The following is a 23158-nucleotide window of genomic DNA, read 5'->3' as shown; positions in this document are numbered from 1 at the left end:
AGTGGCCTGTATTTAACTGCTGAGAGCCACTTTGATTAAATCAGGGTCAAATGATCACCCCGAACCAAAGCACAAAGATTCGTGCTGAGTCTCACACAGTAAAAGCAGCCACACAGGTCAAAGTCTCCCCTGGGCCTCCTGCTTTCCTGGGAAAAGGGTGATCTTTCGTGATTGGTGCTGAGGTCGCTGACTTTGCCCGGCCTGCCCTCCCTGTGCTGCGGGCAGGTGAGGGGGTTCCGGGCCAGGCCTGGGGGTGGGGGTGGGGTGGGCTGGGCTGGGGGTGGGGAGGCAGGATGGAGGGGGCACGGCGGGGAGGCAAGTTGCTGGTTCTGGAAGGAAGGGGTCAGGTGTATGACCCATCTGCCTTTCAAACTTCCATTTGATGTTTAAAAAAAAAATTGACCAACAGAAAATATGAATATGACAGGGGGATTGTTGCTGAGAGGCCAGGACCCCACGCTGCCAACATGCCCGTGGTAAGTGGCTAAGGAGGCCCGTCTGTTCCTCCAAGCTCCCGTCACCACGGGGTGAGGCAGTCATGTTCAGGAGGACAAGCGGATCTCCCTAGAAGGGTCTGGAACTCACTCAGAGGCCAGAAAGGTGTCTGTTCCAAGCTCCAAGCCGTTGAAGCTCATGAGGAGTGACTGAAAACCTTTGAGTTTAATGTGTATGCACATGTGGCTCAAGCCTCCACATGTGAACAAACACGTGCGCCTGCGGGTGAGCACGGGAGGCATGGAGGAGGGTTTGGGGTGTGAGCTCAGTGCCTGGACAGGAGGCCCCAGGTGGTCTGGAAAAGCCCGGGGGCAGCTCCCTCGGAGGTCATTCACCCAGTGGCTTTGAACTAGCTCTTTGGGACCCTTAGACTCTCCAGAGGTCCCTCCCAAAACACAGGGGGAGTAGGAGAGGGTGAAGGGAGCAGCCCGACCACCTTCCTTTCCCCAGTGCTCCTGACTCATGGTCCTCACCTGCCAGATGGGCCCAGCATTGCCCAGGGCACTGGGGGTTAATACAGGGAAGGGTTGGACGGGTGGTGGGAACAGTAAAGGCTCAATGAACATTAACTATTATTCATCAAATGAATAAGATTTCATGGGAAGCGTGGCTTCTACTGCTAATTCTGAAAGCTACCGTCTAGTCCCACTCCCGCGTTTTCCAGACCTTGTAACCTTTGAACATAGCACTTGCCCAGGACAGTACGACTACTTCGCCAGGGACACAGAGGGCCTTGCAGAAGGATCTCCTGGCTCCAAGCCACATCCGCTTTGTGCTGCCCTGGACAGGCCGTCCTTGGGGGATGGACCGTGGGCACTTCCAGTTGCTAAGGGCACCTCTTGCAGCCTCAGGCCCCCTGAAGGCTCTCGAGGTCCAGCCCAGCCCCGGCACATGACACGAGTTCACGAAATATCTGCTGAATGGATGATGAAGGCATTGACCAAGGTCACGTCACTGGGTGGAGGCTGAGCTGGGATGGAACTCGGGTCTCCTGGGACGAATGATCAAGAGAAACTGGGTGAAGGCGGTGGAGGGCGTGGAGTCCCCGTGTGGTCTGTGTGGCGGGGAGGACTGGGCTGGAGGGCTCATCACACTGCGCCGTCGATGCGTGAATCCCACCCCCAGGGTCCCGCCCATCCTCCACTTCCTTACTCAGACCACCGGTGTTGTGCCTGATCTGAGTTCTTGGGAGATAAGGGACTGAAGCTGGCATCAGGACCCCAGGGTTTGCCTGAGCTGGGCCTTGGCTGTCTTTAGGGGGTGGCGTGCGAAGGATGGCTGAAGTCATCAGACACTGAGAGGCGCCGCGATGCGGTGCAGGAGAGGCTAGGCTCTGAAGCAACGCGAACGTTGATCCAGATTCCTGGCTCTCCCACGAACAAGTTTTGTGACATCTCCGAGCCTCGGTTGCTTCATCGGTAACACAGGAGTAAACAGTGCGGACAAGATGAGGTCACCCCCCCGGAACTCTTCCCACAGCACCTGGCACACAGGGCTCAGGTGTGAACGTTAATGTCACCCTCTCCCACAGGTAAATAGGGCAGAGGCATCGGCGTGGCTCTACCGGGTTAGGCAACGAGGTGTCGACAGGCTGCGATGGGTGTCCGAGGAAAGCATAAAGCTGGTGGCAACAGACATTGCCGAACATGGGCGCAAAAGGTTTGCAGCAACCCCGTCACCCAGGGCGGCAGGGAGACCAGGAGCCGTGCTACCTCAGGCACAGACCTCTCCTGCCACCAGGAAATAACAGATGCACACGTCCTCACCGCGAACCAGTTAAAGCTGATATGGGGCTCCAGGGCCAGAAAGAGCAATTTCTCCAAAGAAGGAAGCAGGGGGAGAAACACATTCTGGTTCTAAGAAACGCTGGACAGGATGGCGGGAAGGAGAGACCCCAGACATGGGGGCCCAGGAAGGAGGCAGAAAAGGAGACCCACCAATCATGTCAATAAGACAAATTCTCTGGGCCAGCAGACGCACGAGCTCTTAGACTGTAAAAGAGTTAAGAAAAATGTGGGTGTAGGAGGAGATCCTATGATGGGAAGAGGGGAGGCTGAGGCCCGAGTTCAGGGGTGAAGCTGCACAGGAAGCCTGGGTGGTGAGACGGTGGAAATGGGGAATATGGACATTTTTTCACAACTAAACATCTATCCAATGGCAGGGAGCTCCAAGACCTGAGGACGTGTGTGTCTTACAGGCGTTGGAAGTGAGATGCTCAGGGGACATGGGCAGCGGTGCCCGGACACTGGGTGACAGTCGGGGTGGGCGGGCTGGGAGCCGACACCACCACGGGGCGTGGGGCTGAGTCACGGGTCACATCACTGGCTTCCGGTTTCCTTCTGAGGAGCCAGTTCCTTCGGTCTGCTCTGGAACGGGGTGACCTCTGCCCGCCATCACGGCAGCCGGCCCCGGGAACGGGAAGGAAGGGCCGTTCCTAGGTGACCCTGGAGTGTTGTGCACATGAGAGGAGGGGCTGTTTGTGTAGCAGGAAAGCACGTGTCTTCTCCTCGACCCAGTCATTTCGCCGGCGGGAGATGCTGTGACGGCGGGAAGGGCCGGGTTTGTTCACAGACCACCGATGCGGTGCCTCGGCTGGTGGAGGGGCGGCGCTGGGGGAGTGGGGACGCTGGCCGAGGTCCTGGCCGCGGGCGCGACGTGGGCCGGGAACTGGACCGCGTAGTCTTGGTCTCGGCTTGGCTGTTAACCTGGCGTTTCTTAGTCCACCTCCTTGGCCCCTCGAAGCTTCATCTGGGGCGTGAGGGGGCAAAACCAACCGTAACCCATTCAAAGGACAGCAGTGAAGGCGGCCCAATCACTGACCCTTTGTTCTCTGGACGCGTTCCCCGCACCCACCTCGTGACGAGGACAACGTACTGGTTGGGAGACGGAGATTAGACAGGACCCCCCCCCTCCACCTCCGACAGCAGAGGCTGGAGGCCGGGCACCAGGTGTGTGTGGAGGAGGGCGGGTGACTCCCCGGAGGCAGACTGGCTTCCAGGCTGAGGTGCCTCTGCGGTGATGGCAGAACATGGCCTGAGACAGGCCTGGAGTGGACTGGTGTCCAGTCCCAGAGGCTGGCAAGCCGCCCTCTCTCCCCTCATCCCAGGAGAGTGAGCGGTGGCCTGCAGGGAGGGAGGCGATGGAGGCTGTTTTGGGGGTGGTCTTCCTGCCCTGGGCCCCCAGGCCATTCGAGGCTCTGCCCTCAGTTGACCTCTTGTTCGAACACACTTCGGTGCCCGTCATTCCGACTGCAGACATTGGGCAGGACCCCAGCTCTGTCTCTGGGACCCGCCCGGGATGGGAGCCCTCAGAGGCAGGGTCACAGCCCTCCTTTTGTCCACTCCTCCGGCCGCCCTGGAACACAGGCTCGCTCTGCGGAAACAGCTCCAACAGCTCCAAGGGGGCAGGGGCATCGGGGCTGGTCCGCCTCCCCCCTCAGGTAGCAAGGCGGCAGCGCGGCCCCCGCCCGGGTGGGGCGATGAGCTTGTCAGGCTCGGGTGGAGCCGGTCCTGCCGCCCCAGTTCCAGGACCTGACCTGGTTGAAGCCGGCGCCCCCGCTCAGCCGTGCCAGTGCTCCTGAGGACAAGCCGGGTTGGTGGGGGGCAGCACCACGTGGTCTGCAGCCGGGCGCCACCTTGTTTTGCTGGGCGCACCGTGCTCTCTCCTCTGGGCTCTTCTGTAAGTGGCGTCAGCGACGTCTGAGAGGTGGAGGGAAGACCCGTGAAGCGGGGCCACCGGCCTCAGGGCAGGCGGTGGGCGTGACCAGCGAGGGAAACACAGCCAAGGGGGACGGCACCGGCCGAAGCGCCTGCCCGAGGCCCCCTGGGCGGGCGCGCTGTGACAGGCTGCCCGGCACACGCGTTGCCTCTGGCCACTGGCGTTCCCCTCCGCCTAGTTCTACAACGCTGGGAGGTGAGGCATGTGACTCGCCTTAGAGAGACTTCCCTCCAAGGTGGTCACAGTTAGAGGCCCCGTGCTTGCAGGGCTAAGGGTCAGCCCCCTGGGGAGACACTGACGAAATCACTGCTTGCAGAACGTGCTGGATAACAAGTCCATCGTCACTGGGGCCGGGCACGTGCGTGGACTGTGGACAGAGAGCCACCTGTGTCCCGCCAGCCTCCTGACAAGTCCAGGCAAACTGTGGGCCCTGAAAACACAGCAGCCCTGGCCGCAGCCCTGGCCGGCGAATGGCTGTGAGCACAGAGTCCCAGACACACAGACACATGATGTGATGTCTGCCCCCAGCAGCCCCACCTCTGCTTGGGCGGGGGCCTGAAGTGGACAGGTGACCCCCAACTTCTGGGCATTTCCTGGAAAATGATGTTTATCCATCAGGTCTGCTCTGCGGTTCCCCGCCGCTCACGTAACCCCCCGGCAGCCTGTAAAGCAGGCGCTGTGTGGTCCCCCTTAAAAGGGGGCGGTGTCACCCGCCCCAAGAGTGGGGAGCCAGCTTGGCCCCACAGCTGCCGGTTCCAAAGCCAGAGATGAACCACCTGTTGCACGGCCTCCAAGGGCGGGGGTGGGGCGGGGACTTGGCGTTCAGGACACGGGCACCTCGGGGCTTGGGTGCAGGCTGCACGATCTCGCCGTGTCTACTGCTCACCCCGCGTGGGCGGCCGCGATTCCCACACAGGGCAAGGTCCAGGCAGGGCCGTCCCTGGGGGGACTGGCTCTAGGGGAGGGACAAGCAGGTCCCTGCAAGTTGGGGGAGCCAGAGGCACCCCCAAGACCCATGTAGCAGGTTCCCCAGTGTTTTGCCCACAGAGCCCAACAGCAGTGGGAACGCAGGGGTCTGCTCCCGGGTCAGGCTCCCGGGACACCCGAGCCTCACACTGGCTCTGCGGGCCTGGCATTGTACACCTCCTCCCAACACACATGAATCACATGCCCACACGCACAGTCACACGCGCGCACGTGCATATCACACACGTGCACACATGTATCACACACACAGTAATGCCTGCACATCACACCCATACTCACCGTCACACACGTATCACACGCTCATGGCGACTGCTTGATGCTGTCCGCACATGATGGGTCCCCTATGGACTGACCGGCCACCTTAGAGGGGTTCACGCTTTCTGTAACATCTACAGGGGTGTCACCCTCCTCCAGGAAGGGGACCCCCTCCTCCCCCAGGACCAGGGCTGCTCTCACTGGGAGGAGACGAGCATCCCAGGGAGATAAAGTAACTGGGGCAGGGGAGGGAATGAGGCCTGGGCGGGAGAGCTGACCTCTGACGGGTGACCCCAAAAGGCTTGAGCTCCCCTGCCAAATCCGCACCCTCTCTGTCCTCCTTCCTCGGCAGACCTAGGACCCCCCAGCACAGCCACCCTGTGCCCTGGCCCCCCATCCTCTCCCTTCAGACCATGCACCACGATGAGCTCCACGCAGAGAGACCGTGGCCCCCAGTGCATCCTTCTTTCCCCTTCTGTGCACGTGGGACACCCGGCAAGTGGCCTCCTCCAAACTCAGGCTCCTCCCCAGACGGACACCCTCACCCCCTTACCTGGGGGGAGCCTCGCAGCAGGTGTGGCCTGTAAGAGATGCCCTGATCACGAAGCATCTCTGGTCTCTCCACTCCCTCCGCAGCCTGGGTGGGAACTTAACTAGGGGAAAAAAGGAGCTTAACTAGGTTTTGGCCGGAACGTCGAGCCTTCCCCGTTTTCCCAGCCTGAGTTCCACAGTCACTCTTGAGTGGCCATCCCTGCTGCCGGCCCAATGCCGCTGACCCCTTGCCCACTTCGGCAGAGGCTGGGCGGGAGGAGGCAAGAGCGATGTCAGGGCTGATCCACCCTGAAGAGAGAAAGCCTGCGTCAGGGAGGAACGGCAGAGAGGATACAGACGGGCTTGACCGGCGGTCAGGCTCTCCCCTGAGCTCCTGGGTGGTTGTGGGCACCGTGTGTGACCTCGAGACACCATCTCCACGTGGCGAGAACACAAGGTTACCTCCTGTCCCCGGGGCTGGATGCTCTTTCCAAACAGAAGCCCCTGCTCTGTGTGGGGCTGCATCTGCCCAGGCCCCGGGACTGTGTCTGTGACAAACCTCTGGGCAGACAGCATCATCAATCAAGGAAGGAATCAGAGCGAAACTGAGCCAGGTTCCGCCCCCGGTGGGCACTTCCTCGGGCGCTGGTTTATACCGAGTGCAAACAGGACGTGTGTCACAGAACAGCAACACTGCCGCTGATCAGAGTTACTTCATCTTTGATCCTAAGGGCCCTGACCAGATGCGGTGGACCTTGTACCGTGTTTACAGGTGAAGACACGGATGCACAAGTTAAGCTCCCACGTCAGGGACAGAGTTACACCCGAGAGCTCAAGTCTCCTGTCTGGAGAGCTCTCCGTTTGCAGCGTTGTATTTCATACCAAGTAATGAGGGAATATTAAGCATCTTGGCTTTTAAATCAAGTCCTGCTAATAAGAGGAGGACATTTAAAAGATGTAGACTTAGATCTTCAAATATTCTGCTAAAAACCAAGTCAAGGGGCTGGGTTGATCCAGTGATTAGGAGCCCCGCCCTTCCTACCTCGCTTACGAAGTGGCTGCTTCCCGGTGCTGGTCTCCGGGGTGGACCCACGTTCTCCACCCGATGCTGTTGTCAGCTTCATGGAGAAATTGATTGCTTATTATGTATTGAGGTCTCTGTACTTTTCCAGCTTCAAGATGCCTTTACAGGAGCATGTGTCTGTCTCCAGCTGGGCCTCTGGGTGGCCGGGGGCGGGTGTGCGGGGCTGGGGGCTGGGGGCAGGGGGAGGTGTTTGCCTGGCTGCTGTCTAGGGAAGGACAGACTCCGAGGTCTGTCTGATGGGCTGAACCAGGAGGCTTGGAGCTGATGACATTTCTCAAGAGGAGAGAAGCTTGTTCCTCCCACCGAGGCAGAGGTGGGGGGAAGTCATAGGAATTTATAGGGACAGAGAGGGGATTTGCTTGAGAAAGTCACTGTGGGGCCTCAAGGCAAACGGCCCTTCCCAGCCTTGGGTGTCACTTCTGAGGGGACGGTCCCCGAGGCCCGAGCTCTTGGTCTAAACTCTGCTACTCAGGGCAGCGGGCAGAGGTGAGACAGAGTCCGGGCTGGGTTTCTGTGCTGACAGCTGACTTTGTAAACCCACGAGTCAGGCCAAGTTCGCAGTTTCAGCCGCCCCCTTCCACGTCCTCCCACCCCCAAGCATCTCCGGGGCTGGCCTGCTCCGGCCCCGTGCCCCTCAGCCTCCCCCCACCCCTCAGGCAGGACTCCTCTGGGAGTGCAGATGAACGGCCCCCTCCTTTGCGGTGTCTCTTCAGGGAAACCCGCACTTACAGACAGGATGGAATCAGAGGAATTGGGGGGCTGGAAGAGAAGTATTCTGCGGGGACAGAAGTCCTGCCCTCACCTCTGAGGTCACACTGAACATTCGTTCAACAATTCTCAGCACCACCTGTGCGCCAGGCCCTGCCTGCAATAGGCTCCCGCTTTCTGGAGAGCAAAGGCAGACAGGCAGCCAGCCGCATCCCCATCTGACACCTGCTGGCCACCCCGATGCGAGATGGACCAGAGGATCCGGGGAGAACCCCACTACGTTCCACCACCTTCCACCACCATCTGCCCCCCGCCAGCCCCGCCCTGCAGGACGAGCGCTGGACACAGCCCCCCCAACCCCGCGTGCTGTGTCTGCTGAGGGAGGCTCCCCTCCCCAGCCTGTCCCTAAAATTGGGGGAGCCCTCTTGGGTGCCCCCCCCACCAGCTTGGCCGGGGTCTCTGTGAGAGCCACGTGGGCAAGAGCTTCTGGGGCGCGGGGTCTGCGGTTGGGGCTGGGCGAGGCCGCCCCTCGCGGGTTCCCTCAGGCTCCTCCTGGGCGGGCCTGCCTCTCCAGTTCCTGCATTTCTTGTCCTCAGCTGGTCTGTCCCTCCCTGGGAGGAGAATTTTGCCCGAGGACGTGGGGTGGGTGGGGAACCTTCCTCCTCCTTCCGCTCGGATCTGCAGAAAAGGAGGGGGTTCCCGGCCCGTGGGAAGGCTGCCACCTGAGCTCCGTCCTCTGGCAGACGCAGCCTTGCGCCGCCACCGGTCCAGCCCTGACGTGAGCCCTTCTGGCTGGTCGGCAGTGAGCGCAGAAGCCCCGCGGCAGGTGTGGGCGACATGGCCGAGCAGCTGTCCGAGGAGCAGGTGGCCGAGTTCAAGATGGCCTTTGACAGTGTTGACAAGAACAGGGACGGTGTCGTCAACGTGGAGGAGCTGGGCGCCGTGATGCGGGCCCTGGACCAGGCCCCGTCAGAGGCCATGCTGAAGGAGTTCATCTCCCAGATGGACACGGACGGGGACAGCGCCATCAACTTCCAGGAGTTCCTGGTGGCGATGGCCAAGATGAAGGCCTTGGGCGGCAAGGGCCACCTGCGGGAGGCCTTCCGCGCCTTTGACCTGGATGGCAACGGCCGCATCAGCTTGGACGAGCTCAAGCAGGCCACGGCCAAGCTTGGGGTGACGCTTTCCCCGGAGGAGCTGGACGTCATGATCCGGGAGGCCGACGTGGACCAAGATGGGCAGGTGGACTATGAGGAGTTCCTGCACATCCTGGCCCAGAAGTGAGGCTGCCTCCTCCTGCTGCCGCCCAGGCCCCGCTTCCAGGGGGGACGCAGAGGGGCCGTCTGGGTCGTGGGTAGGATGCTGGGCCCCTCCCCGGCCTGGGTTCTGCGCTCTCCCCGGTGAGACTTCAAGTGCTCGTGGAACGGGTGTGCTCCCTACCTCACAGGGCTGTTGTGAGGAACCCTAAAGCATCGTGGTGGTCGGAATAAAAAGGGGTGTGAGCTCCAAGGGGGGTGCACTGTGCTTGAATGGGGGACACCCGAGGGCTCCAAGTGGTGGCTTTTGGGGTTGAGACTCCATCTCTTCTGCTCGGCCCTAGTGGGGGACCCACCTGGAGCAGGCCGCCCTCTGATGGATGAGGAGAGGGAGGGGGAGGGGTATGGGGGGGGAGGGGGAGGCTCCAGGCTCAGGCAGGGGCACCACCTGCACCACACACAGTCTATTGTCCTTTCACGTCGCCAGCTGTTCTTCAGACTCAAGTTGGAAGAAGGGGGGGTGTGGGGGTGTGTGTGCTGTGCACACGAGCATGCCTCGCACCTGAGACACGGGGTCTCACGGGGCAACACGCTGAGCAAAGGTGGGGGCACCGGAGGCTCAGGTCCGCATCACCTGAAGGCAGGACAGTCAGGAAACCGAGGGACCAGAGGTGCTGGGACGGGTGAAGGGGAGGGGGTCGCACATGCAGGGGACATGGCTCAGGGAGGAAGGGGCCCCCGGGACCCGGACCCCCTGCTGCCCAGACCCTCTCGGCTGCGACCCCTCAGGGCCCCACCGTCGGGGGTGCTCTGAAGCGGCTTCCAGGCTGCGTGTGCACCCCGCGGAGAAGCTGGGGAGAGTCGGGGAGGTGGGGATGGGAGACGAGGGTGCGCCAACCACCCCCGCCCACCCTGATATCCGCTTGGGTTTGCGATGTCGCTGGGTGTTTCCTGAACTGTATCCCAGCTTGTGCGGAGGCGATGGTTCTCAGCTCAGGGTGGGGAGAGGCAGACCCAGCTCGCCTGGGGGGTTATTGCAAAATAGCAATGCCTGGCCCTGCACCGCTCCCTTGTTCCGGCACGTGGCTGGAGGGTGACAGAGCTGCCTGGTTCGTCCCTGTGCAAGGGGAGGCGGGGCATGGAGGCATTGCTGCGGCATCGATGAAGTTTTTCTACTTGGTGACACACTCAGTGAGTCACTCAGTGTCCTGGGACCCCACACGGCTGCCCCGGTCATCCCAGCCCCATCCTCAGGGTCTGGCTGCGGTCCCCTGAGGCTGGACACGGTGAGGGGAGGTCCTGGGTTTGAGGACTGGGAGACAGAAGACAGAAGTTCCCGGACCCTGAGGGCGGGCAGGAGGGGTGGGTTGGGGAGGCAGGTGGGGCACCTGGTGGAGGTAAGACATGGAGATGAGGAGGTGGGGGACAGAAGCTGCTGCCCATCTGGTGTGTGGCCTGAGGGGGGCAGGGTGGCTGTGCCCGGGATGGGGGTGGCCCCCTCCAGAAAGTCCCCATCCTCTTAGGGACACAGGTCACACAGTCTGAGTTTCTAAATTGCAGATTCCTAAGGGCCACGCTGGTCCCGGATGAAGGTCTCCAGGCTCTGTGTGGAAAGGAGAAAAAGGTTTGGACGACACTAAATGCATTCAGATTTAAATTCTGAAACTATGCTTTCTTTACTTTCTGTATTAAGCATCCTTTCACGATGTGACTGGTGGCAGACGAGTTTTGTGAGTGTTCTTCCACGTACTTCCTCTGAAACATGGGGAATCTGACACATGCCCCACGTTCATTTTGACCTTTTCCTGCCCCACGAGGCCCAAGTGTCCGAGAACCATGGCTCAGGTCTACTGAGTGTAAAACTGAATCTTTCCTTTAAAAAAAATTCTCTATTTTTCTGACTGTGAAGAACGATGAGACTCCTACCTGAGAAGAGTGAACTCCATGTTCAAGACCACCGCTCCCTCTGGGGCGGGGGGCCGGCCGGCGCAGGGGGCCCCCAGCTGGTGCCGCACTGTGCTGTTTTCCAGGCCGGCTGGTGGCTACACGCACACTATTCTATCCTCCGTGGTTTTGGCAGTGTGACGTCTTCTACTGCATGCAGTTCATGGAAGGTTAGAACTTACAGAAGGAAGGAGAGACGCCACCAGCAGCCCAGGGAGATGGGGGGTCTGCCACAGGTTTGCGAGGAGACCTTTGAGGCTTAACCCTGCTGAGCTGTTGCCCCAAGGCAAGAAGAAACCAGCAGAAACTTCTTTATCTGTTGTCCCGGGAACAGGACGGGGAGCTGTGTTGTCTGGGAGAGGAAGTGACTCACTCTAGGTCTCGGATGAGAGGAGGACCTGGGCTGGACTTCGGGGCTCCAAGGGCCTCGCCCCACCTGCACGGCTGTTCTCCAGGGAGACCCCTGGGCAGCCCTGCCCCCTGAGGAAGTCACCCTGGGAGGGGGCCTGGTGGGAGGGCAGGTGGGGACCAAGGGCGGACGGTCTCCTTGCGCTGACCCTGCAGGAGCCACAGAGAAATGGCTTCACGCTGGCTCCAGACGGTCTGGACAACCTCGGAGGGCGGGGCCCAGTCACCCCCAGTCTAGACCCCAAGGGCAGTGGAGAGGGAGCCAGAAGTTCAGGTCGGGGCAACTGGTTCTCCGTAAGCCACTTCTCTGAAACTCCACTGGCCGAGGCTAGTTCTGCAAATAGTCAACTTGCTGGTATTTCCCAAAAACTTTTTAAGAGGATACTTTAAGGGTGAGAGCCGAGTCAGATGAGATGCTCTTAGCAGCTTTTGAGTCAGTTTCGCCGAGCCTGAGATTCTAGTTTCGTTCCGTTTGACGTGTGGCTCGGTGGCTTCAGTTGTTGTCACTTCACCTAAATGTCGAAACATAACTTGACAGGGATGGACGTTCTTGGTATCTTCTTTTTTTAGGCACATTATTGGGCCTAATCTTGGGGAAGGGGAGCTGGTTTGCTTCGTGACGGAGAAGCTGCGCACGCCTCCCACGCAAAGGGGGTAAGAACTGTGGGTGGGGCGGGCTCCCCGCTGACCTTCGGTGCAGACCGCGGCTCCGATGCTGCGTTCCCTGACGGTTAACTGGCTCAGAGGGATATTTTGCAAGGGTTTGAGGTATTTGGTAAATGCTCGGTGTCCGAAATATGAACCATACACACTGACATTTGAGCAGAACTGAACTGACGCGTCTACTGGGCTGGCTGTGGTGAAACAAAAACTAATCTCAGCTGAAGTAACAACTTTCCCCCAGTCCTTCAAGACATTAACTCTGGACGAATTATGTCACTTCTGGTCAAAGCAGTTTCAAATCCTATATCCTAAGTAACACGTTTTCTTCACCAAATTGCTCCTGGAGCTTTTACGTCCTACTTTATATCTGTTTCCAACAGGCCTCTTAAGGTCCTCTTTTAAGGTTCACATCAAATTCCTCCTTCTCCAGTAAGTGTTCCAGAACAAGACCCGGCACGCTGCGGACCTGCACTGCAGTGCACACTCTTGGTGGGAGTGACTGAATCTCTCGGTGCGAGTCTCACCGAGGTGCGTCTTGTATTACAATTCCTTGTGAACAAGGCCAAGTCTCCTTCCTCAGGACCCCAAATAAAACTCATCTACATTTACACGAGACGGTAAACCCCTTGGGCGCAGGGCGTGTGGATGCCTGGAGCGTGGGCTGGTTTAGGAGACGCCACCTGCACTAGGTGTCGGGGCCGGGGGGCTCCCTCCTCCGTGAGGTATCACCCCTGCCGGGCAGAGATGGCATCCGCGATGCCAACAGCATGAAGAGAAATCTTCACCGTGTCCCAGTCGACAGGAAGAAGGAAGGCCGTGACTGAGAGAGCGGGCGCCTGCCTTACGCCCTGTCCTCTTTGAACCGTGACAACGGTCTGTGCCTGGTCAGGAAATCCCAGCACTTCTGTGTCAGGCCCCGCGGGTTCTGCCTCTCTGGAGAACCCCATGGAGAGATACAAGAGGAAGTTTGTTATGGAAATTGGCTGTGTCGGGGGGGCGGACAGGTCCCAGGATTGGCACCCCCAACTTCCCCCGCTAGCACAGACTCAGGGGAGCTGGGGTGGAGTTCAGTATAACCTGCGGCCTGAGGATCGAATCCGGCGGCTGAGGGGGTCCCATCCTGATCTGAGTCTGAAGACTCAAACTAGGAGTCCCATGTCTGCGGGCACAGGTAGGTGGGCGTCTCAGCCCAAAGCAGAGAGCGAATTCACCCTTCCCTTTTGCCCCACTGGGGCCCGCCATGCCTTGGATAATGCCCCCCACACTGGGGACGGAAATCGGCTTTACTCAGTTCACCAGATCAAATGCTCATCTCTGCTGGAAACACCTCCCAGACACACGCAGACAGAAGGTTCCGCCAGCCCCCCGGGCCCCCACCAGCCCAGCCAAGACGACACATCAGATCAACCGTCACGAGTTCTCTTCCCTCGTGGAGGAGGGAAATCGGACATTCCAGGCTGTGTACCTGGTAGGACAAAGGTTTAAATGTCAGGCCTCCTGTGCCAGTGGGTAAGAACTCAGACCACTGCTTCTCTCTGCACAGTGCACCCCCTCCCCTGCCGCTGATGGGTCATGAAAAGCAGGTTCTCAGCAGAAACAGTACATTGCAGATTCTCAGGAATAACCCCTAGATAAATTACCCGGTCCCGTTTTCTCTGTAAACTCATCCAGGTTCTGAGTTTTCGGCTCACGAATGTGGCTGGCCGACCCCTCCTTCACCGCGACTGCTCGGTGGTGACCCTCCAGCGGGTGCTGCCGGGCACCCAGGAAGCCAGGGCTTGCCCCCCACCGCCCCATCATCACCCCACCACACACACGTGACCTCGCTCCCTCCCCCCACGGTCCCCCTGGTGTGTCTGTAACCTGGGAAGGGGCCTGAGCGCCTGTGTGGGCTCCTCGCTCACCTGCAGCCGCCTGCCAGCTGGGATGCTCTCCTCTTCCACGCAGGAGCCCCGCCCAGGGCCGGGCACCACCTTTCCAGCCGCCTCTGCCCTTCTAGCCTGAGCCCACCTTTGCTCTAGGCCAGGATTCTCGGTCCTGGCTGCCAATGAAAGAACTGGAGAACTTTTGAAAAAGGCTGTGTTTGTGGGTCCCCCTGATGTCCCAACCCACAATGTCCTGGGGGCCCAAGGGTTGGCCACCTGCTTTATGCTCCCGGGCACCTATGTGGCCAAGGCTGAGAGGCCAAGAGCACGAAGCACCTACTTGCCCTGGAGACCAGGGTTCACCCGGTGCCCCAGGCCCAGCCGTCCCTGGCCCACTGGGCAGGGAGCATGGGCCCTGCAGACCATGTGGGAGGCTTCCGGTCACACAGGTCAAGTCTGAGCCACCTTGTCCGGGGACACATAGGGGCCTGCTGGGTGACCCCACTGCTGCTCTGCCCCTCGGGGGCTCTGGATGCCAGGAATGTCGCTGACCCCGGAGCTCCCACCTTTCTGCCTGGCTGCCCTTTGACTTAGATGGAAGTCAAATCTTGGGGAGGGAAGCGAACACTCTCCCGCGAGTCTCCAGCAGGGACCGACCCGCCTGCTTGCTCCGACGTCTGGCCTCTGGAGCTATGAGGACAGAGCCACCAGGTCTGTGGTCATATGTTCCAGCAGCCACAGGAGACGAAACACACGGAGGTGGAAAGTGTCATGCAGTCACTCACAAGCGTGTGACGAGGAAGGCAGCGCACAGCTCCCCAGGGCATCTACTGCCCGGCCTCTGAGGGCTCCGCCCACCCTTTGTCAACACATCTGGAAAACAAATGATGCAGCAATTGTGGTCTGTTTGCTACAAGAACAAAACACTCAACTTGGGGAGGAACAGGGGCACTGGGTGGGAGAAGGGCTGGGAGCTGTTGGACCTGAGGTTCTTAAAGACCCTCGGCTGTGAGGCCAGTGCAGAAGGACGGAGGCCTCCCAGGGACCCTGCAGTGACAGCCAGGGGTTTGTCTGAACACAGGGCTCCGTCCCCAGCCTCACTCTGCCTGCTGCTTCTGAGCAAGGAAAGGCAGGGCCTCCTGATTCCAGCTGCTCTTGGAGGTCTGGAAAGAGCCCAGTGGAAGAAGACCCCGGCCCAAGCCCTAGGTCACACACCTGCCTCCGAGGCGGAGCTCCGTTTGCCCCAGGCAAGGGCTCAGGTGGCAGGAGCTCCTGGACAGGAGGGCCCAACCGTGTCACTGGGGCTCAGCTGCTCCCTGGGGCTGTGCCCCAGCAAGGACTGGGGTCGTGGTCCTTGACAGAGAGGAAACGCTGGGAAGGCTGCGGGCGGTGGTGGGGGACCAGGACGGAGCCTGGCCCCGGGCCTCCCCCTCCTCCTGGCTCTCTCCCCTTTATCTCACTCCAGCTGCTCAGGCCCACGTCCCCAGCGGCCTGGGAGAACTCGGCTTCGCGAGCTCTAGAGGAACAGGCAAAAGCGGTGAGGTCTTACCCACTCCCACCATGGACGGGAGGGAGCAGAGCTGGCCTCGGCGTTGACCTTGAGCTAGACCTCGGGCAGAGCCCTCCGCCCCGGTTTTCTTGTTTGCCAAAGGCGTGCAGCAACAGCTCTTCCCCCGCGGGCCTTATTAAGCGGCGGGTCGAGTCCCAGCCAGGGCGGACCTGATGAAACGAGGGGCACGGGCGCGGGACGAGGCCTCGGCGGGGTGTCTTGGGTCCCTGTGAGTGTGCTCACAGCCCGTGGGCTTCCGGACCCCGCGCCTGAGAGGCCGCGCTTGTTTCACTCCTACCTGTGGGTGGGGCCTGACCGGCCCGTGGGGCGCCGCCCCCTCCCCAGGGCGTTCCGTGAGGCCGAGGGGATGTCCTGTCAGGAACCGCCGCCGTATCTGCCGGGGCCAGTGCGGAGGGGTGTTGGAAACAGCCCGTTATCGCTCCCCAGACAGTGCTGGTCTCTCGTCCCGTGGGCTGGCGCTGGCAGAAAAAGCAGGTCTTCAGCACGAGCTTTTTGACCGGAGGGATGTATTCGTGTCTGTGGTGACTGTTACAGGGAAAAGAGGGAGGGGAAAATGCACTGGCAGCTCTGAAAGGGCGTCCAGTCGGCCCAGCTTGGGGCCTGCACCACGTGGTGCCCGAGGCGGTGCTGGGACCTCACCCAGCAAAGGTAGCAGGAGGGCGCGGACCTCCCTCTCCGCGGCGAGGGCGTCTAAGGCAGGGCTTCCGTGCGACGTTTCGTTCTCAGGACACGTACTGTTTCCTTCTACTTATACGCAAGGGAGGCTGGCTCTCCACTTACCGTGGTCGTTTAAAGCAGTTGCTAAGTGGAGAGCGTGCAGGTTACAGAAATAACAGGTGGAGAACGGTACAAGGAGTCGGACAGCGGCCCTAACAAACGCAGGACAGCAGACAGCTCACCTGGTGAACCTGCCCACCTCTGAAGGGGGCGCTTGGGCCAGGTCACCGCTGGAAGCTTCTCGTGTGCACAGAAGCCTACAGAGAAGTGTGGCGTGGAGCTGGAGGGAGCGCGCCCTCCCGATGTGTCCCTGCCGGCTCTTTTCTGCATCTTATTCTGCTGCCGTCCCTCCCAGCGCGGCGGGAGTGTGGCTGCAGAGGCTGGAGGCAGTCCCAGCTCTGAGAAGTGGTCTCTGTGGAGACTGGAGCAGGAGAAAGGCCATCTCCAAGGGCCGGGTGGCAAGAGCCCTGCTGGGGCCCAGGGGTGGGTGGGCAGGTGTGGAGTGTAGGGGTCCCCTGGGGAAGGCTGCTGACGCCACTCAGCCTGGACGTTGTCTCCTCAATGACATGCAAGAGCCACCAGAAGCACGAAGGACAGGCTGTTGGGGGAGTGACCGCTGGCCCGTCCAGGGGGCAGGGGTAGGTGGGGGTGGCGTGGGGAGTGGGTGAGGGAGCCGGTCAGCCTCGAAGCTGGTCCAAGGCACCGAGGTAGTGAGTGTGCAGGGAGAGGGGACCCGGACTAGAATGTCTACAGCCCTGAGGACCTCTCCTTTCTCACACTGTTGTAGTCAAGTTGCTGGGGAACTTCCCTTAAATTCACCTAAATTCCTTGAGCTTTAGTCATCCAGCTTGCCATTTCAGTGGCCTTCAGATATCTCACCGGCCTTCAGATATTTCAGCAGTGAAACACTTCAAAATCCCAGGAGGAAGTCTGCAGAGACATGGCTATTGATTAGTGGAACGTTGTCCCAGGAGTTCAGACGTAGGAGGGGAGCGTCGGGGAGCTGGCTGTCCCCGCAGCTCCCTGGGGGACCGGTCACCAGTCCACTGCATCCATCCCGAGGCTTCTCCCTTGCAGAAGGGTGTGCGGCCGGCCACACGCTCTGTCCCGGACCTGCACCTGCCACCGAGCAGAGCTCCGGGACCCTGACTTCCGATCCCCATGGGTTCTCTGTCCTCAGCATCTTGACCCGCCCAGCACGCGTGTCCCCGTCACAGTCACCTGGGGAAGGAGGGCCCCGTTGCTGAGGGTCACTGTCAGTCTGAGAAGCCTGCCACACACCCGCCATGCCCCCCAAGCATCCAGAGTGCTGTCCAGCCTAAGAAAACCACGCCACCTGCAGCACCACGGATGGCCTGAGGGTCGTCATTCTAAGTGAAGTCAGCCGGAAAGAGAAAGAAAAACACCGTACGAGATCACTCATACGTGGAATCTTAAAAGAGACACGTGAACTTGTTTACAGACTCACAGACACAGAACATAAACTTACAGTTACCAGGGGGCAGGGGGTAGGAAGGGCTAAATTGGGAGTTCCAGATTTGCAGATACACACACTACTGTATCTAAAACAGATAAACAAGGTCCTACTGACGAGCACAGGGAAGTAGAGTCAACATCTTGTAGTAACTTATGAAAAAGAATATGAACAGGAATGTGTATGTACTTGTATGAACCATGCTGTGCCCCAGAGTTTGACACATCGTTGTAAACTGACTACATTTCAGTAAAAAGGAAAAAAGTGCCTGGCCTATGAGTTTAGGTCTGGTCGTTCCAACCCCCAGCCCCAGAGGCAGCGAGAATGCCTCCCGGGCATTTTCTTGTGCTGCAGTGACAGAGGCTCATCGCACTTAGGACACTGAAGTTAAGGGAGCAGCAGGCGCTCGGGCTGCAGGGGTAAAGTCGCCAGGGCTTCTCGTGGGCGGCGGCCGAGCAGCCCTCACACCTGAACCAAACATGTGTGGGTTTTCCGTGGCTCAGGCCTCCTGAGCCCGCCTCCACTCCCCCAAGGCGGCCTTCCGAGGCCCGGCTCTGCCTCGGGGTGACCCGGAGTCAGCTTTCCTCTTCCATCCGTCCTGAGGATTAAGCAAGATCATGAGTCGTGGTCTAAGTCCCTGCAAAAGGCTGCCCTTGGGCCTGGGGCTTCTCCCAGCCCCTCACATCCAGGGACCTGCTGGGCCAACGGGGTCATGCTGGCCAGAGCCTGCACCCACTTCTCGACCGCCTTCCCCAGTGCCCCCCAAAGGGCTCCGCACCCACTGCCGGGTCTGGGCTTGTCCTGGGGGCTGGATCGCTGCCACTCACACAGCCGGGCCCGAGGGCCTGGAGGGTGAGTGGGGAGGGCGTGGACAGGACCTGGATGTGCTGGCCGGGCTCGTGTGAGGCCCTCCGGGTGCAGGACAGCCGGGGTGGGGAGGAGGGGGCCAGACAGGGCAGAGGCCTGTTTCCAGTTTTCTCCCAAACAGCAGGGCGGGGCTGTATGCAGAGGGCGGGTACCTAGTACACAGTCGTCCTTACTGATGTGTGACTGACTCACCAAGCTCCCACGTCTGACCGAGCTCCTGTCTAGGGTTAAGACAACTGGGAACATTCTGTGTGGGAGGAGGAAGGGGGGGGAGGGGAAGCCAGGAAAGGAGGGAGAGAGGCAGAAACGAGAGCCTTGCCGTCCACCCGTGTGGGCAGTGCAGCCCAGCAGCCCGGGTGGGAGCCAGTGGACCGGGCCCAGGTCCTGGGTCCACCACCGAGTCAGGCCCCGCTATCAAGACAAGAGAGACTGAGTAAGCCCGGGGCATCCCAGGTCAGCTCGCTCGCCCTGGCCCCTGGGGTGCAGATTCCGGGAGGGACGGCAGCGAGCCTCAGGCCTCAGCCACGCTTGGTCAGCCTTTGACCCCCTCCCCTGTTCTGGGCCCTGGGGGGAGTCTCGTTGCCTCTTCCTGAGATTCCCTTACTTGTTCCCTCTGGTTTGGTCCTAACCCCAGGGCACTGACGAGCCTCTGGGGACGGGGCTCTCCCGCGAGCCTCCCCACCGCAGCTCCAGCCCAGCCGAGCTCTCGGGCCTCGTACTCACTGGGACTACGTGACAAATTCTATAAAAACTGTTACGAAGCCAGGCTCGCCTGCGCAGCCAGCCAGATGCTGACACGCCGGGATCCGCAGCAGAGGCAGCGCCTTCTCAGGAGACAGCTGAGTGAGGAGACGGAAGAACAAGCCTCAAACTGCTCCCCGGGAGGCCCGGGGCTGGGGTGTTTGTGGGATAAGGAAGCGGTGGTCTGAGGCGTGGGGCGCGTGGGGCAGGGCGATTGGAAATAAGAAAAAGGTGAGAAACTGTTCTGCGCAGGCATGAACTAAGCTGCAGGCTCTTTCCTGGGATGCTCGCTCAGGAGATGGAGGAGCTAGTAGGTCCCGAAAGTGGTGTTTTTGATGCTCTGTCAGAAGGTCTCCGAGCGGACACTGGTGCGCACCCGGCTGCCCAGCTGGGAGGTGGGTGGTCCTAACTGGTCTTAACTGGCTCGAGCTTGACCTAGACACAGCGGACTCCAAGCTCCTGGAAAACAACTCGGGCAAACGTCTTACTGGTTAGGACCCGTGATGGGTGGAGGACACGCGTCTTTAAAGCAGCAATTAGAGCGAGCTTAATCGGTAAAGGCAGGTTACAGGTGTGATGGGTTTAACTGGTGGTGACCCTCAGTTTCAAACCCTCCGGGCTGAAAACAGAGGTGAACATGCATCGTCTCGCAGCTTCTCTGGGAGCTAACTAGCCAGCGGCTCCGGCCCCTGCCCGCGACGAGGAGCCGGCGGCCGGGGCTGCTGCGCGAACCAGCGGCTGCTGCTGAGGCCGAACTGACTTGGTCTTTCCGGTTCCCTCAGCAAACGTGTTGGGGCGCCCACTCTGCGTCGGGAGGACGGGCCATGGCACCCGAAGTCCAACAGTCTCACAGCTGAGAAGGGAGGGCGCAACCCAAACTGTAAAGTGTCACGGGGGCAGCACCAGGTCCCTGGGCGGTGGGACCCAGCGAGGGGAGGGGTCTAAGGGGTGTCAGAGCAGGTGCCTAGAACAGTGAGGCCGAGCTGGGTCTGAAGGAGTGAAACCCGGGGAAAGCGGTAGTTAAACCATCACACCTGCCTTTACTAATCAAGGTTGCTTGGTTTTTGGCTTTCGTTTTTCAAAAATCTTAATTTTTTAATTGAAGTACGGTGAGTTTACAACGTGCCAGTTTCTGGGGTACAGCAGCATGTTTCAGTCATACGTGTGCACACGTAGGTTCTTCTTCTTTACAGGCTATTACAAGACATTGAATGTAGTTCCCTGTGCTGTGCAGAAGGAACATGTTTGTTTTATATACATTCACAAATATTCACAAATCTCGAACTCCCAATTTATCCTCCCCCACCCCCTTTCCTCGACCCACCCCCCATAACCATAAGATTATTGACGATGTGAGTCTGTTTCTGTTTTGTAGATGAGTTCATTAGTGTCTTTTTCTTTTTTTAGATTCCACATATGAGTGATACCACGTATTTCTCTTTCTCTTTCTGGCTGATCTCCAGGAGGAAACTCTAATTTGAAAAGCTATGTGCACCCCAATGTTCAAAGCAGCATTATTTACAATAGCCAAGACATGGAAACCTAAACATTCATTGACAGATGACTGGATAAAGAAGCTGTAATACATTTATACAGCAGAGTACTACTCAGCCATAAAAAAGAATAAAATAATGCCATTTGCAGCAGCAACATGGATGGACCTGCTTGTCCTCTGAGCTGCACAGGGCCTTAAACAATAAGACGTCTGCCCGAGTTGTTGTCCAGAAAGTTGGAGTCAGCTGCATCTTGTTCATCTGATCAAGAGTCCATGGTGTCCAGTTGGATTTGAGATATTTTTCTCTCGTCTTCTTGTAAATAAATCCTCTCTTTGCTGCAAACCTCGGCATCCCAGCCTTCTGGCTTGCTGTGCATCAGGCAAAACGAACCTGGTTCAGGATGAGAAGGTCACCGGGTAGAGGGAGAGGGAGGAGGGGGCTCGGCGGGTCAGGGAGCCAGGTGCCTGGCATCGCCGGGGCAGGATGTCGCCTCTCTCACTGCTCTGAGTTCGGAAACTCCTTGGACCTGTGCCGTTGAGCAGACGCCAACGGCTGCCCTTGTTTGCCTATTACTGCAACAAAGCAACTCGTTGGAGAGTCCTGGGGGGCTGCAGTCCCGGAGGGCCTGGCTGTAGGTAAGAGCAGCCGACAATGAGGACGGAAACCATTTCCACTTGTGGAACAGGCTGTTTCATGCTCCGGCCCTGCAGGCAAACTTACTTCCACGGTTTCAGGGACTCTGTCCGGCTGCTCTCGGGAGACGGGCTGTGGAGTGTGTCCTTACATGCCCATGTGCTGTTTCCCGGTGTTGCGGGGAAGTGCGCTGCCCGCTGGGGCCAGGCGTGCGGAGGGCGGCGCGCACACCCTGCCTCAGGCCGGCGGGCCCCGGGCACGCGGAGGCTGCGCGGTTTTCAGCTGCGTCTGCAGCCTGGCAGACGCACTGTCCCTTCGGGCCTATGGGACAGTCACAGACCGACTCCTTGTCCACCCGTTTGTGAGCGGGTCCCGTGTGCACTCCTCTGCTGGCTGTCTTAGACTGCATGTGCCTTTGGGGCAGAGACTGGTGTTAAGGCCCTCTCTCCTGTCCTGCCCTAGAGGGGCACTGAGCTGGGGCGCCGGAAACAAGACAGAGGAGAGGAAAGGAAGCTAGGGGCAACGGCTCCCACCTGTGCCCCAGTCCCGTGTCTGCACCCCACGGGCACCTCCTGCCCTCCCCCCGCCCCCTCCGTCCCCCGGGTCATCATGGCTCCCATGTGTTTCTCTGACAGTAGAGTGCGGAGCAGAGGGCTGAGCTCACAGCTGGACATCGCCCAAGATGAGGAGGATGCCCGTGGGCGGGCGGTGCTAGGGGCTGCAGAGGAGCTTGCCGGGGAGAGGACAGACAGGCTCTATGCCTCGTGGCTGGTGAAGGTGCCTGATGTCAGATAACAGCCTCTTTCCCAGGCCTGGAACAGCTTCCGGGAATGGAGGGAGGCCTGGTGCCAACCTCCCAAGTCATGTTCAACGGACAGTTGTGGTCTGAGCAGCAAAGAAGGGGGCCTGGAGGGGGCCAGGGTGGCAGCTCTGGGCCTCCATCCATGGAGGACAGAGAGGGTCCCGCCCTGACCGCAGAGAAGGGGGAGATGCAGAGGTGGCGAGGGGACCTCTAGAACAGGCAGGCGTTTTAATGAGGAGCACGAGGAAGAAATACTGAAGAGATGGCCACTCTGGTCTTTCTGCATCTCCATCACCAAGACTGACTGATGGGAGCCTTAACTAGGCATTTGCTCATGTCTGTAAAATTAATTTCATGACATGAGACCCATACCTACCCTGCAGGAAACTAGCGTGGTGCTGGGTCTACGCACGCACCACACAAGGCAGCGCCGACCAGCGCAGAAGCAGCTGGTCGCCTGCTGGGCCAGCTGAGGACAAGGCAGTCTCATAGAGGCAAGGGCGACTTGGTGACACTGGTGTCCACTACAGAGTGAGTCCAGATGCCCAAGTCCCCTCCCACCTGGGTGCACACAGCCTGAGACTGAGCCTTAGGTTTAAAAAGACCTCCTCAGGGATAGACTATCCTTTGTGCAAAATATACAGACACACTCACTGAAAGAAGCTAGAAGGAAAACTGGACTTACTGCAACTCAGGCTCTGAAGAGTTTAAAGGCAGCCTGGGAAGACAGGGGACAGGTCAGTGCTCACCATTACATACCGGCTGGCGGCCAGGGCAGAGATGACCGAGCGCTGACCAAGGAGTCCGAAGCGGGAGCGCTTACAGACAGAAGTGATCAGCCCCCCCCACCCAGATACTGATTCCGTGAAACGCGTGGGGACTGGGGAGCGAGTTAGCGGGTGAGGCTCAGACACCTTTCTTCTTTTCAGAGCACCCCTGGTGATT

At 59.6% G+C, this 23158-nt stretch overlaps 1 protein-coding gene and 3 long non-coding RNA genes across 9 annotated transcripts; 3 read left to right on the top strand and 1 right to left on the bottom strand.

The window, feature by feature from the left end:
• The first annotated feature begins 8370 nt into the window (after positions 1–8370).
• On the top strand, positions 8371–9286 carry LOC102518712 (calmodulin). The gene has a single exon (XM_014565176.2). The coding sequence runs from the start codon at positions 8615–8617 to the stop codon at positions 9059–9061; it is 447 nt and encodes a 148-aa protein (XP_014420662.1). The 5' UTR covers positions 8371–8614; the 3' UTR covers positions 9062–9286.
• Positions 9287–9870: 584 nt separating this feature from the next.
• LOC116661458 lies at positions 9871–12554 on the top strand. The gene is made up of 4 exons (XR_004317324.1): positions 9871–10224; positions 10594–10657; positions 11956–12039; positions 12429–12554. It is a non-coding gene; the product is annotated as an uncharacterized LOC116661458 (long non-coding RNA).
• Positions 10656–16604, bottom strand: LOC116661456. 5 transcript variants are annotated; one of them, XR_004317317.1, is made up of 4 exons: positions 15761–16604; positions 15129–15632; positions 13953–14786; positions 10656–13513 (listed from the first exon to the last, which is right to left on the bottom strand). It is a non-coding gene; the product is annotated as an uncharacterized LOC116661456 (long non-coding RNA). The 5 variants fall into 5 exon arrangements; XR_004317320.1 differs by having other exon boundaries at positions 15129–15429; positions 15761–16603; XR_004317319.1 differs by having other exon boundaries at positions 10657–13513; positions 13953–14603; positions 14699–14786; positions 15129–16602.
• Positions 16605–18707: 2103 nt separating this feature from the next.
• Positions 18708–20811, top strand: LOC116661590. Of its 2 annotated transcripts, none has more exons than XR_004317537.1 (3): positions 18708–18974; positions 19176–19513; positions 20746–20811. It is a non-coding gene; the product is annotated as an uncharacterized LOC116661590 (long non-coding RNA). The 2 variants fall into 2 exon arrangements; XR_004317536.1 differs by having other exon boundaries at positions 18709–18974; positions 20690–20746.
• Positions 20812–23158: the final 2347 nt, after the last annotated feature.

This window comes from Camelus ferus, chromosome 35 (assembly GCF_009834535.1).
Source record: "Camelus ferus isolate YT-003-E chromosome 35, BCGSAC_Cfer_1.0, whole genome shotgun sequence".
In the NCBI taxonomy this organism is placed as follows: domain Eukaryota; kingdom Metazoa; phylum Chordata; class Mammalia; order Artiodactyla; family Camelidae; genus Camelus; species Camelus ferus.
Note: the sequence above shows the minus strand (reverse complement) of the source record. Positions and strands in the feature narration are given on the sequence as shown.

Coding starts and splice junctions, on each gene's coding strand:
- LOC102518712 (XM_014565176.2), top strand. CDS start 8,615: ATGGCCGAGCAGCTGTCCGAGGAGCAGGTGGCCGAGTTCAAGATGGCC.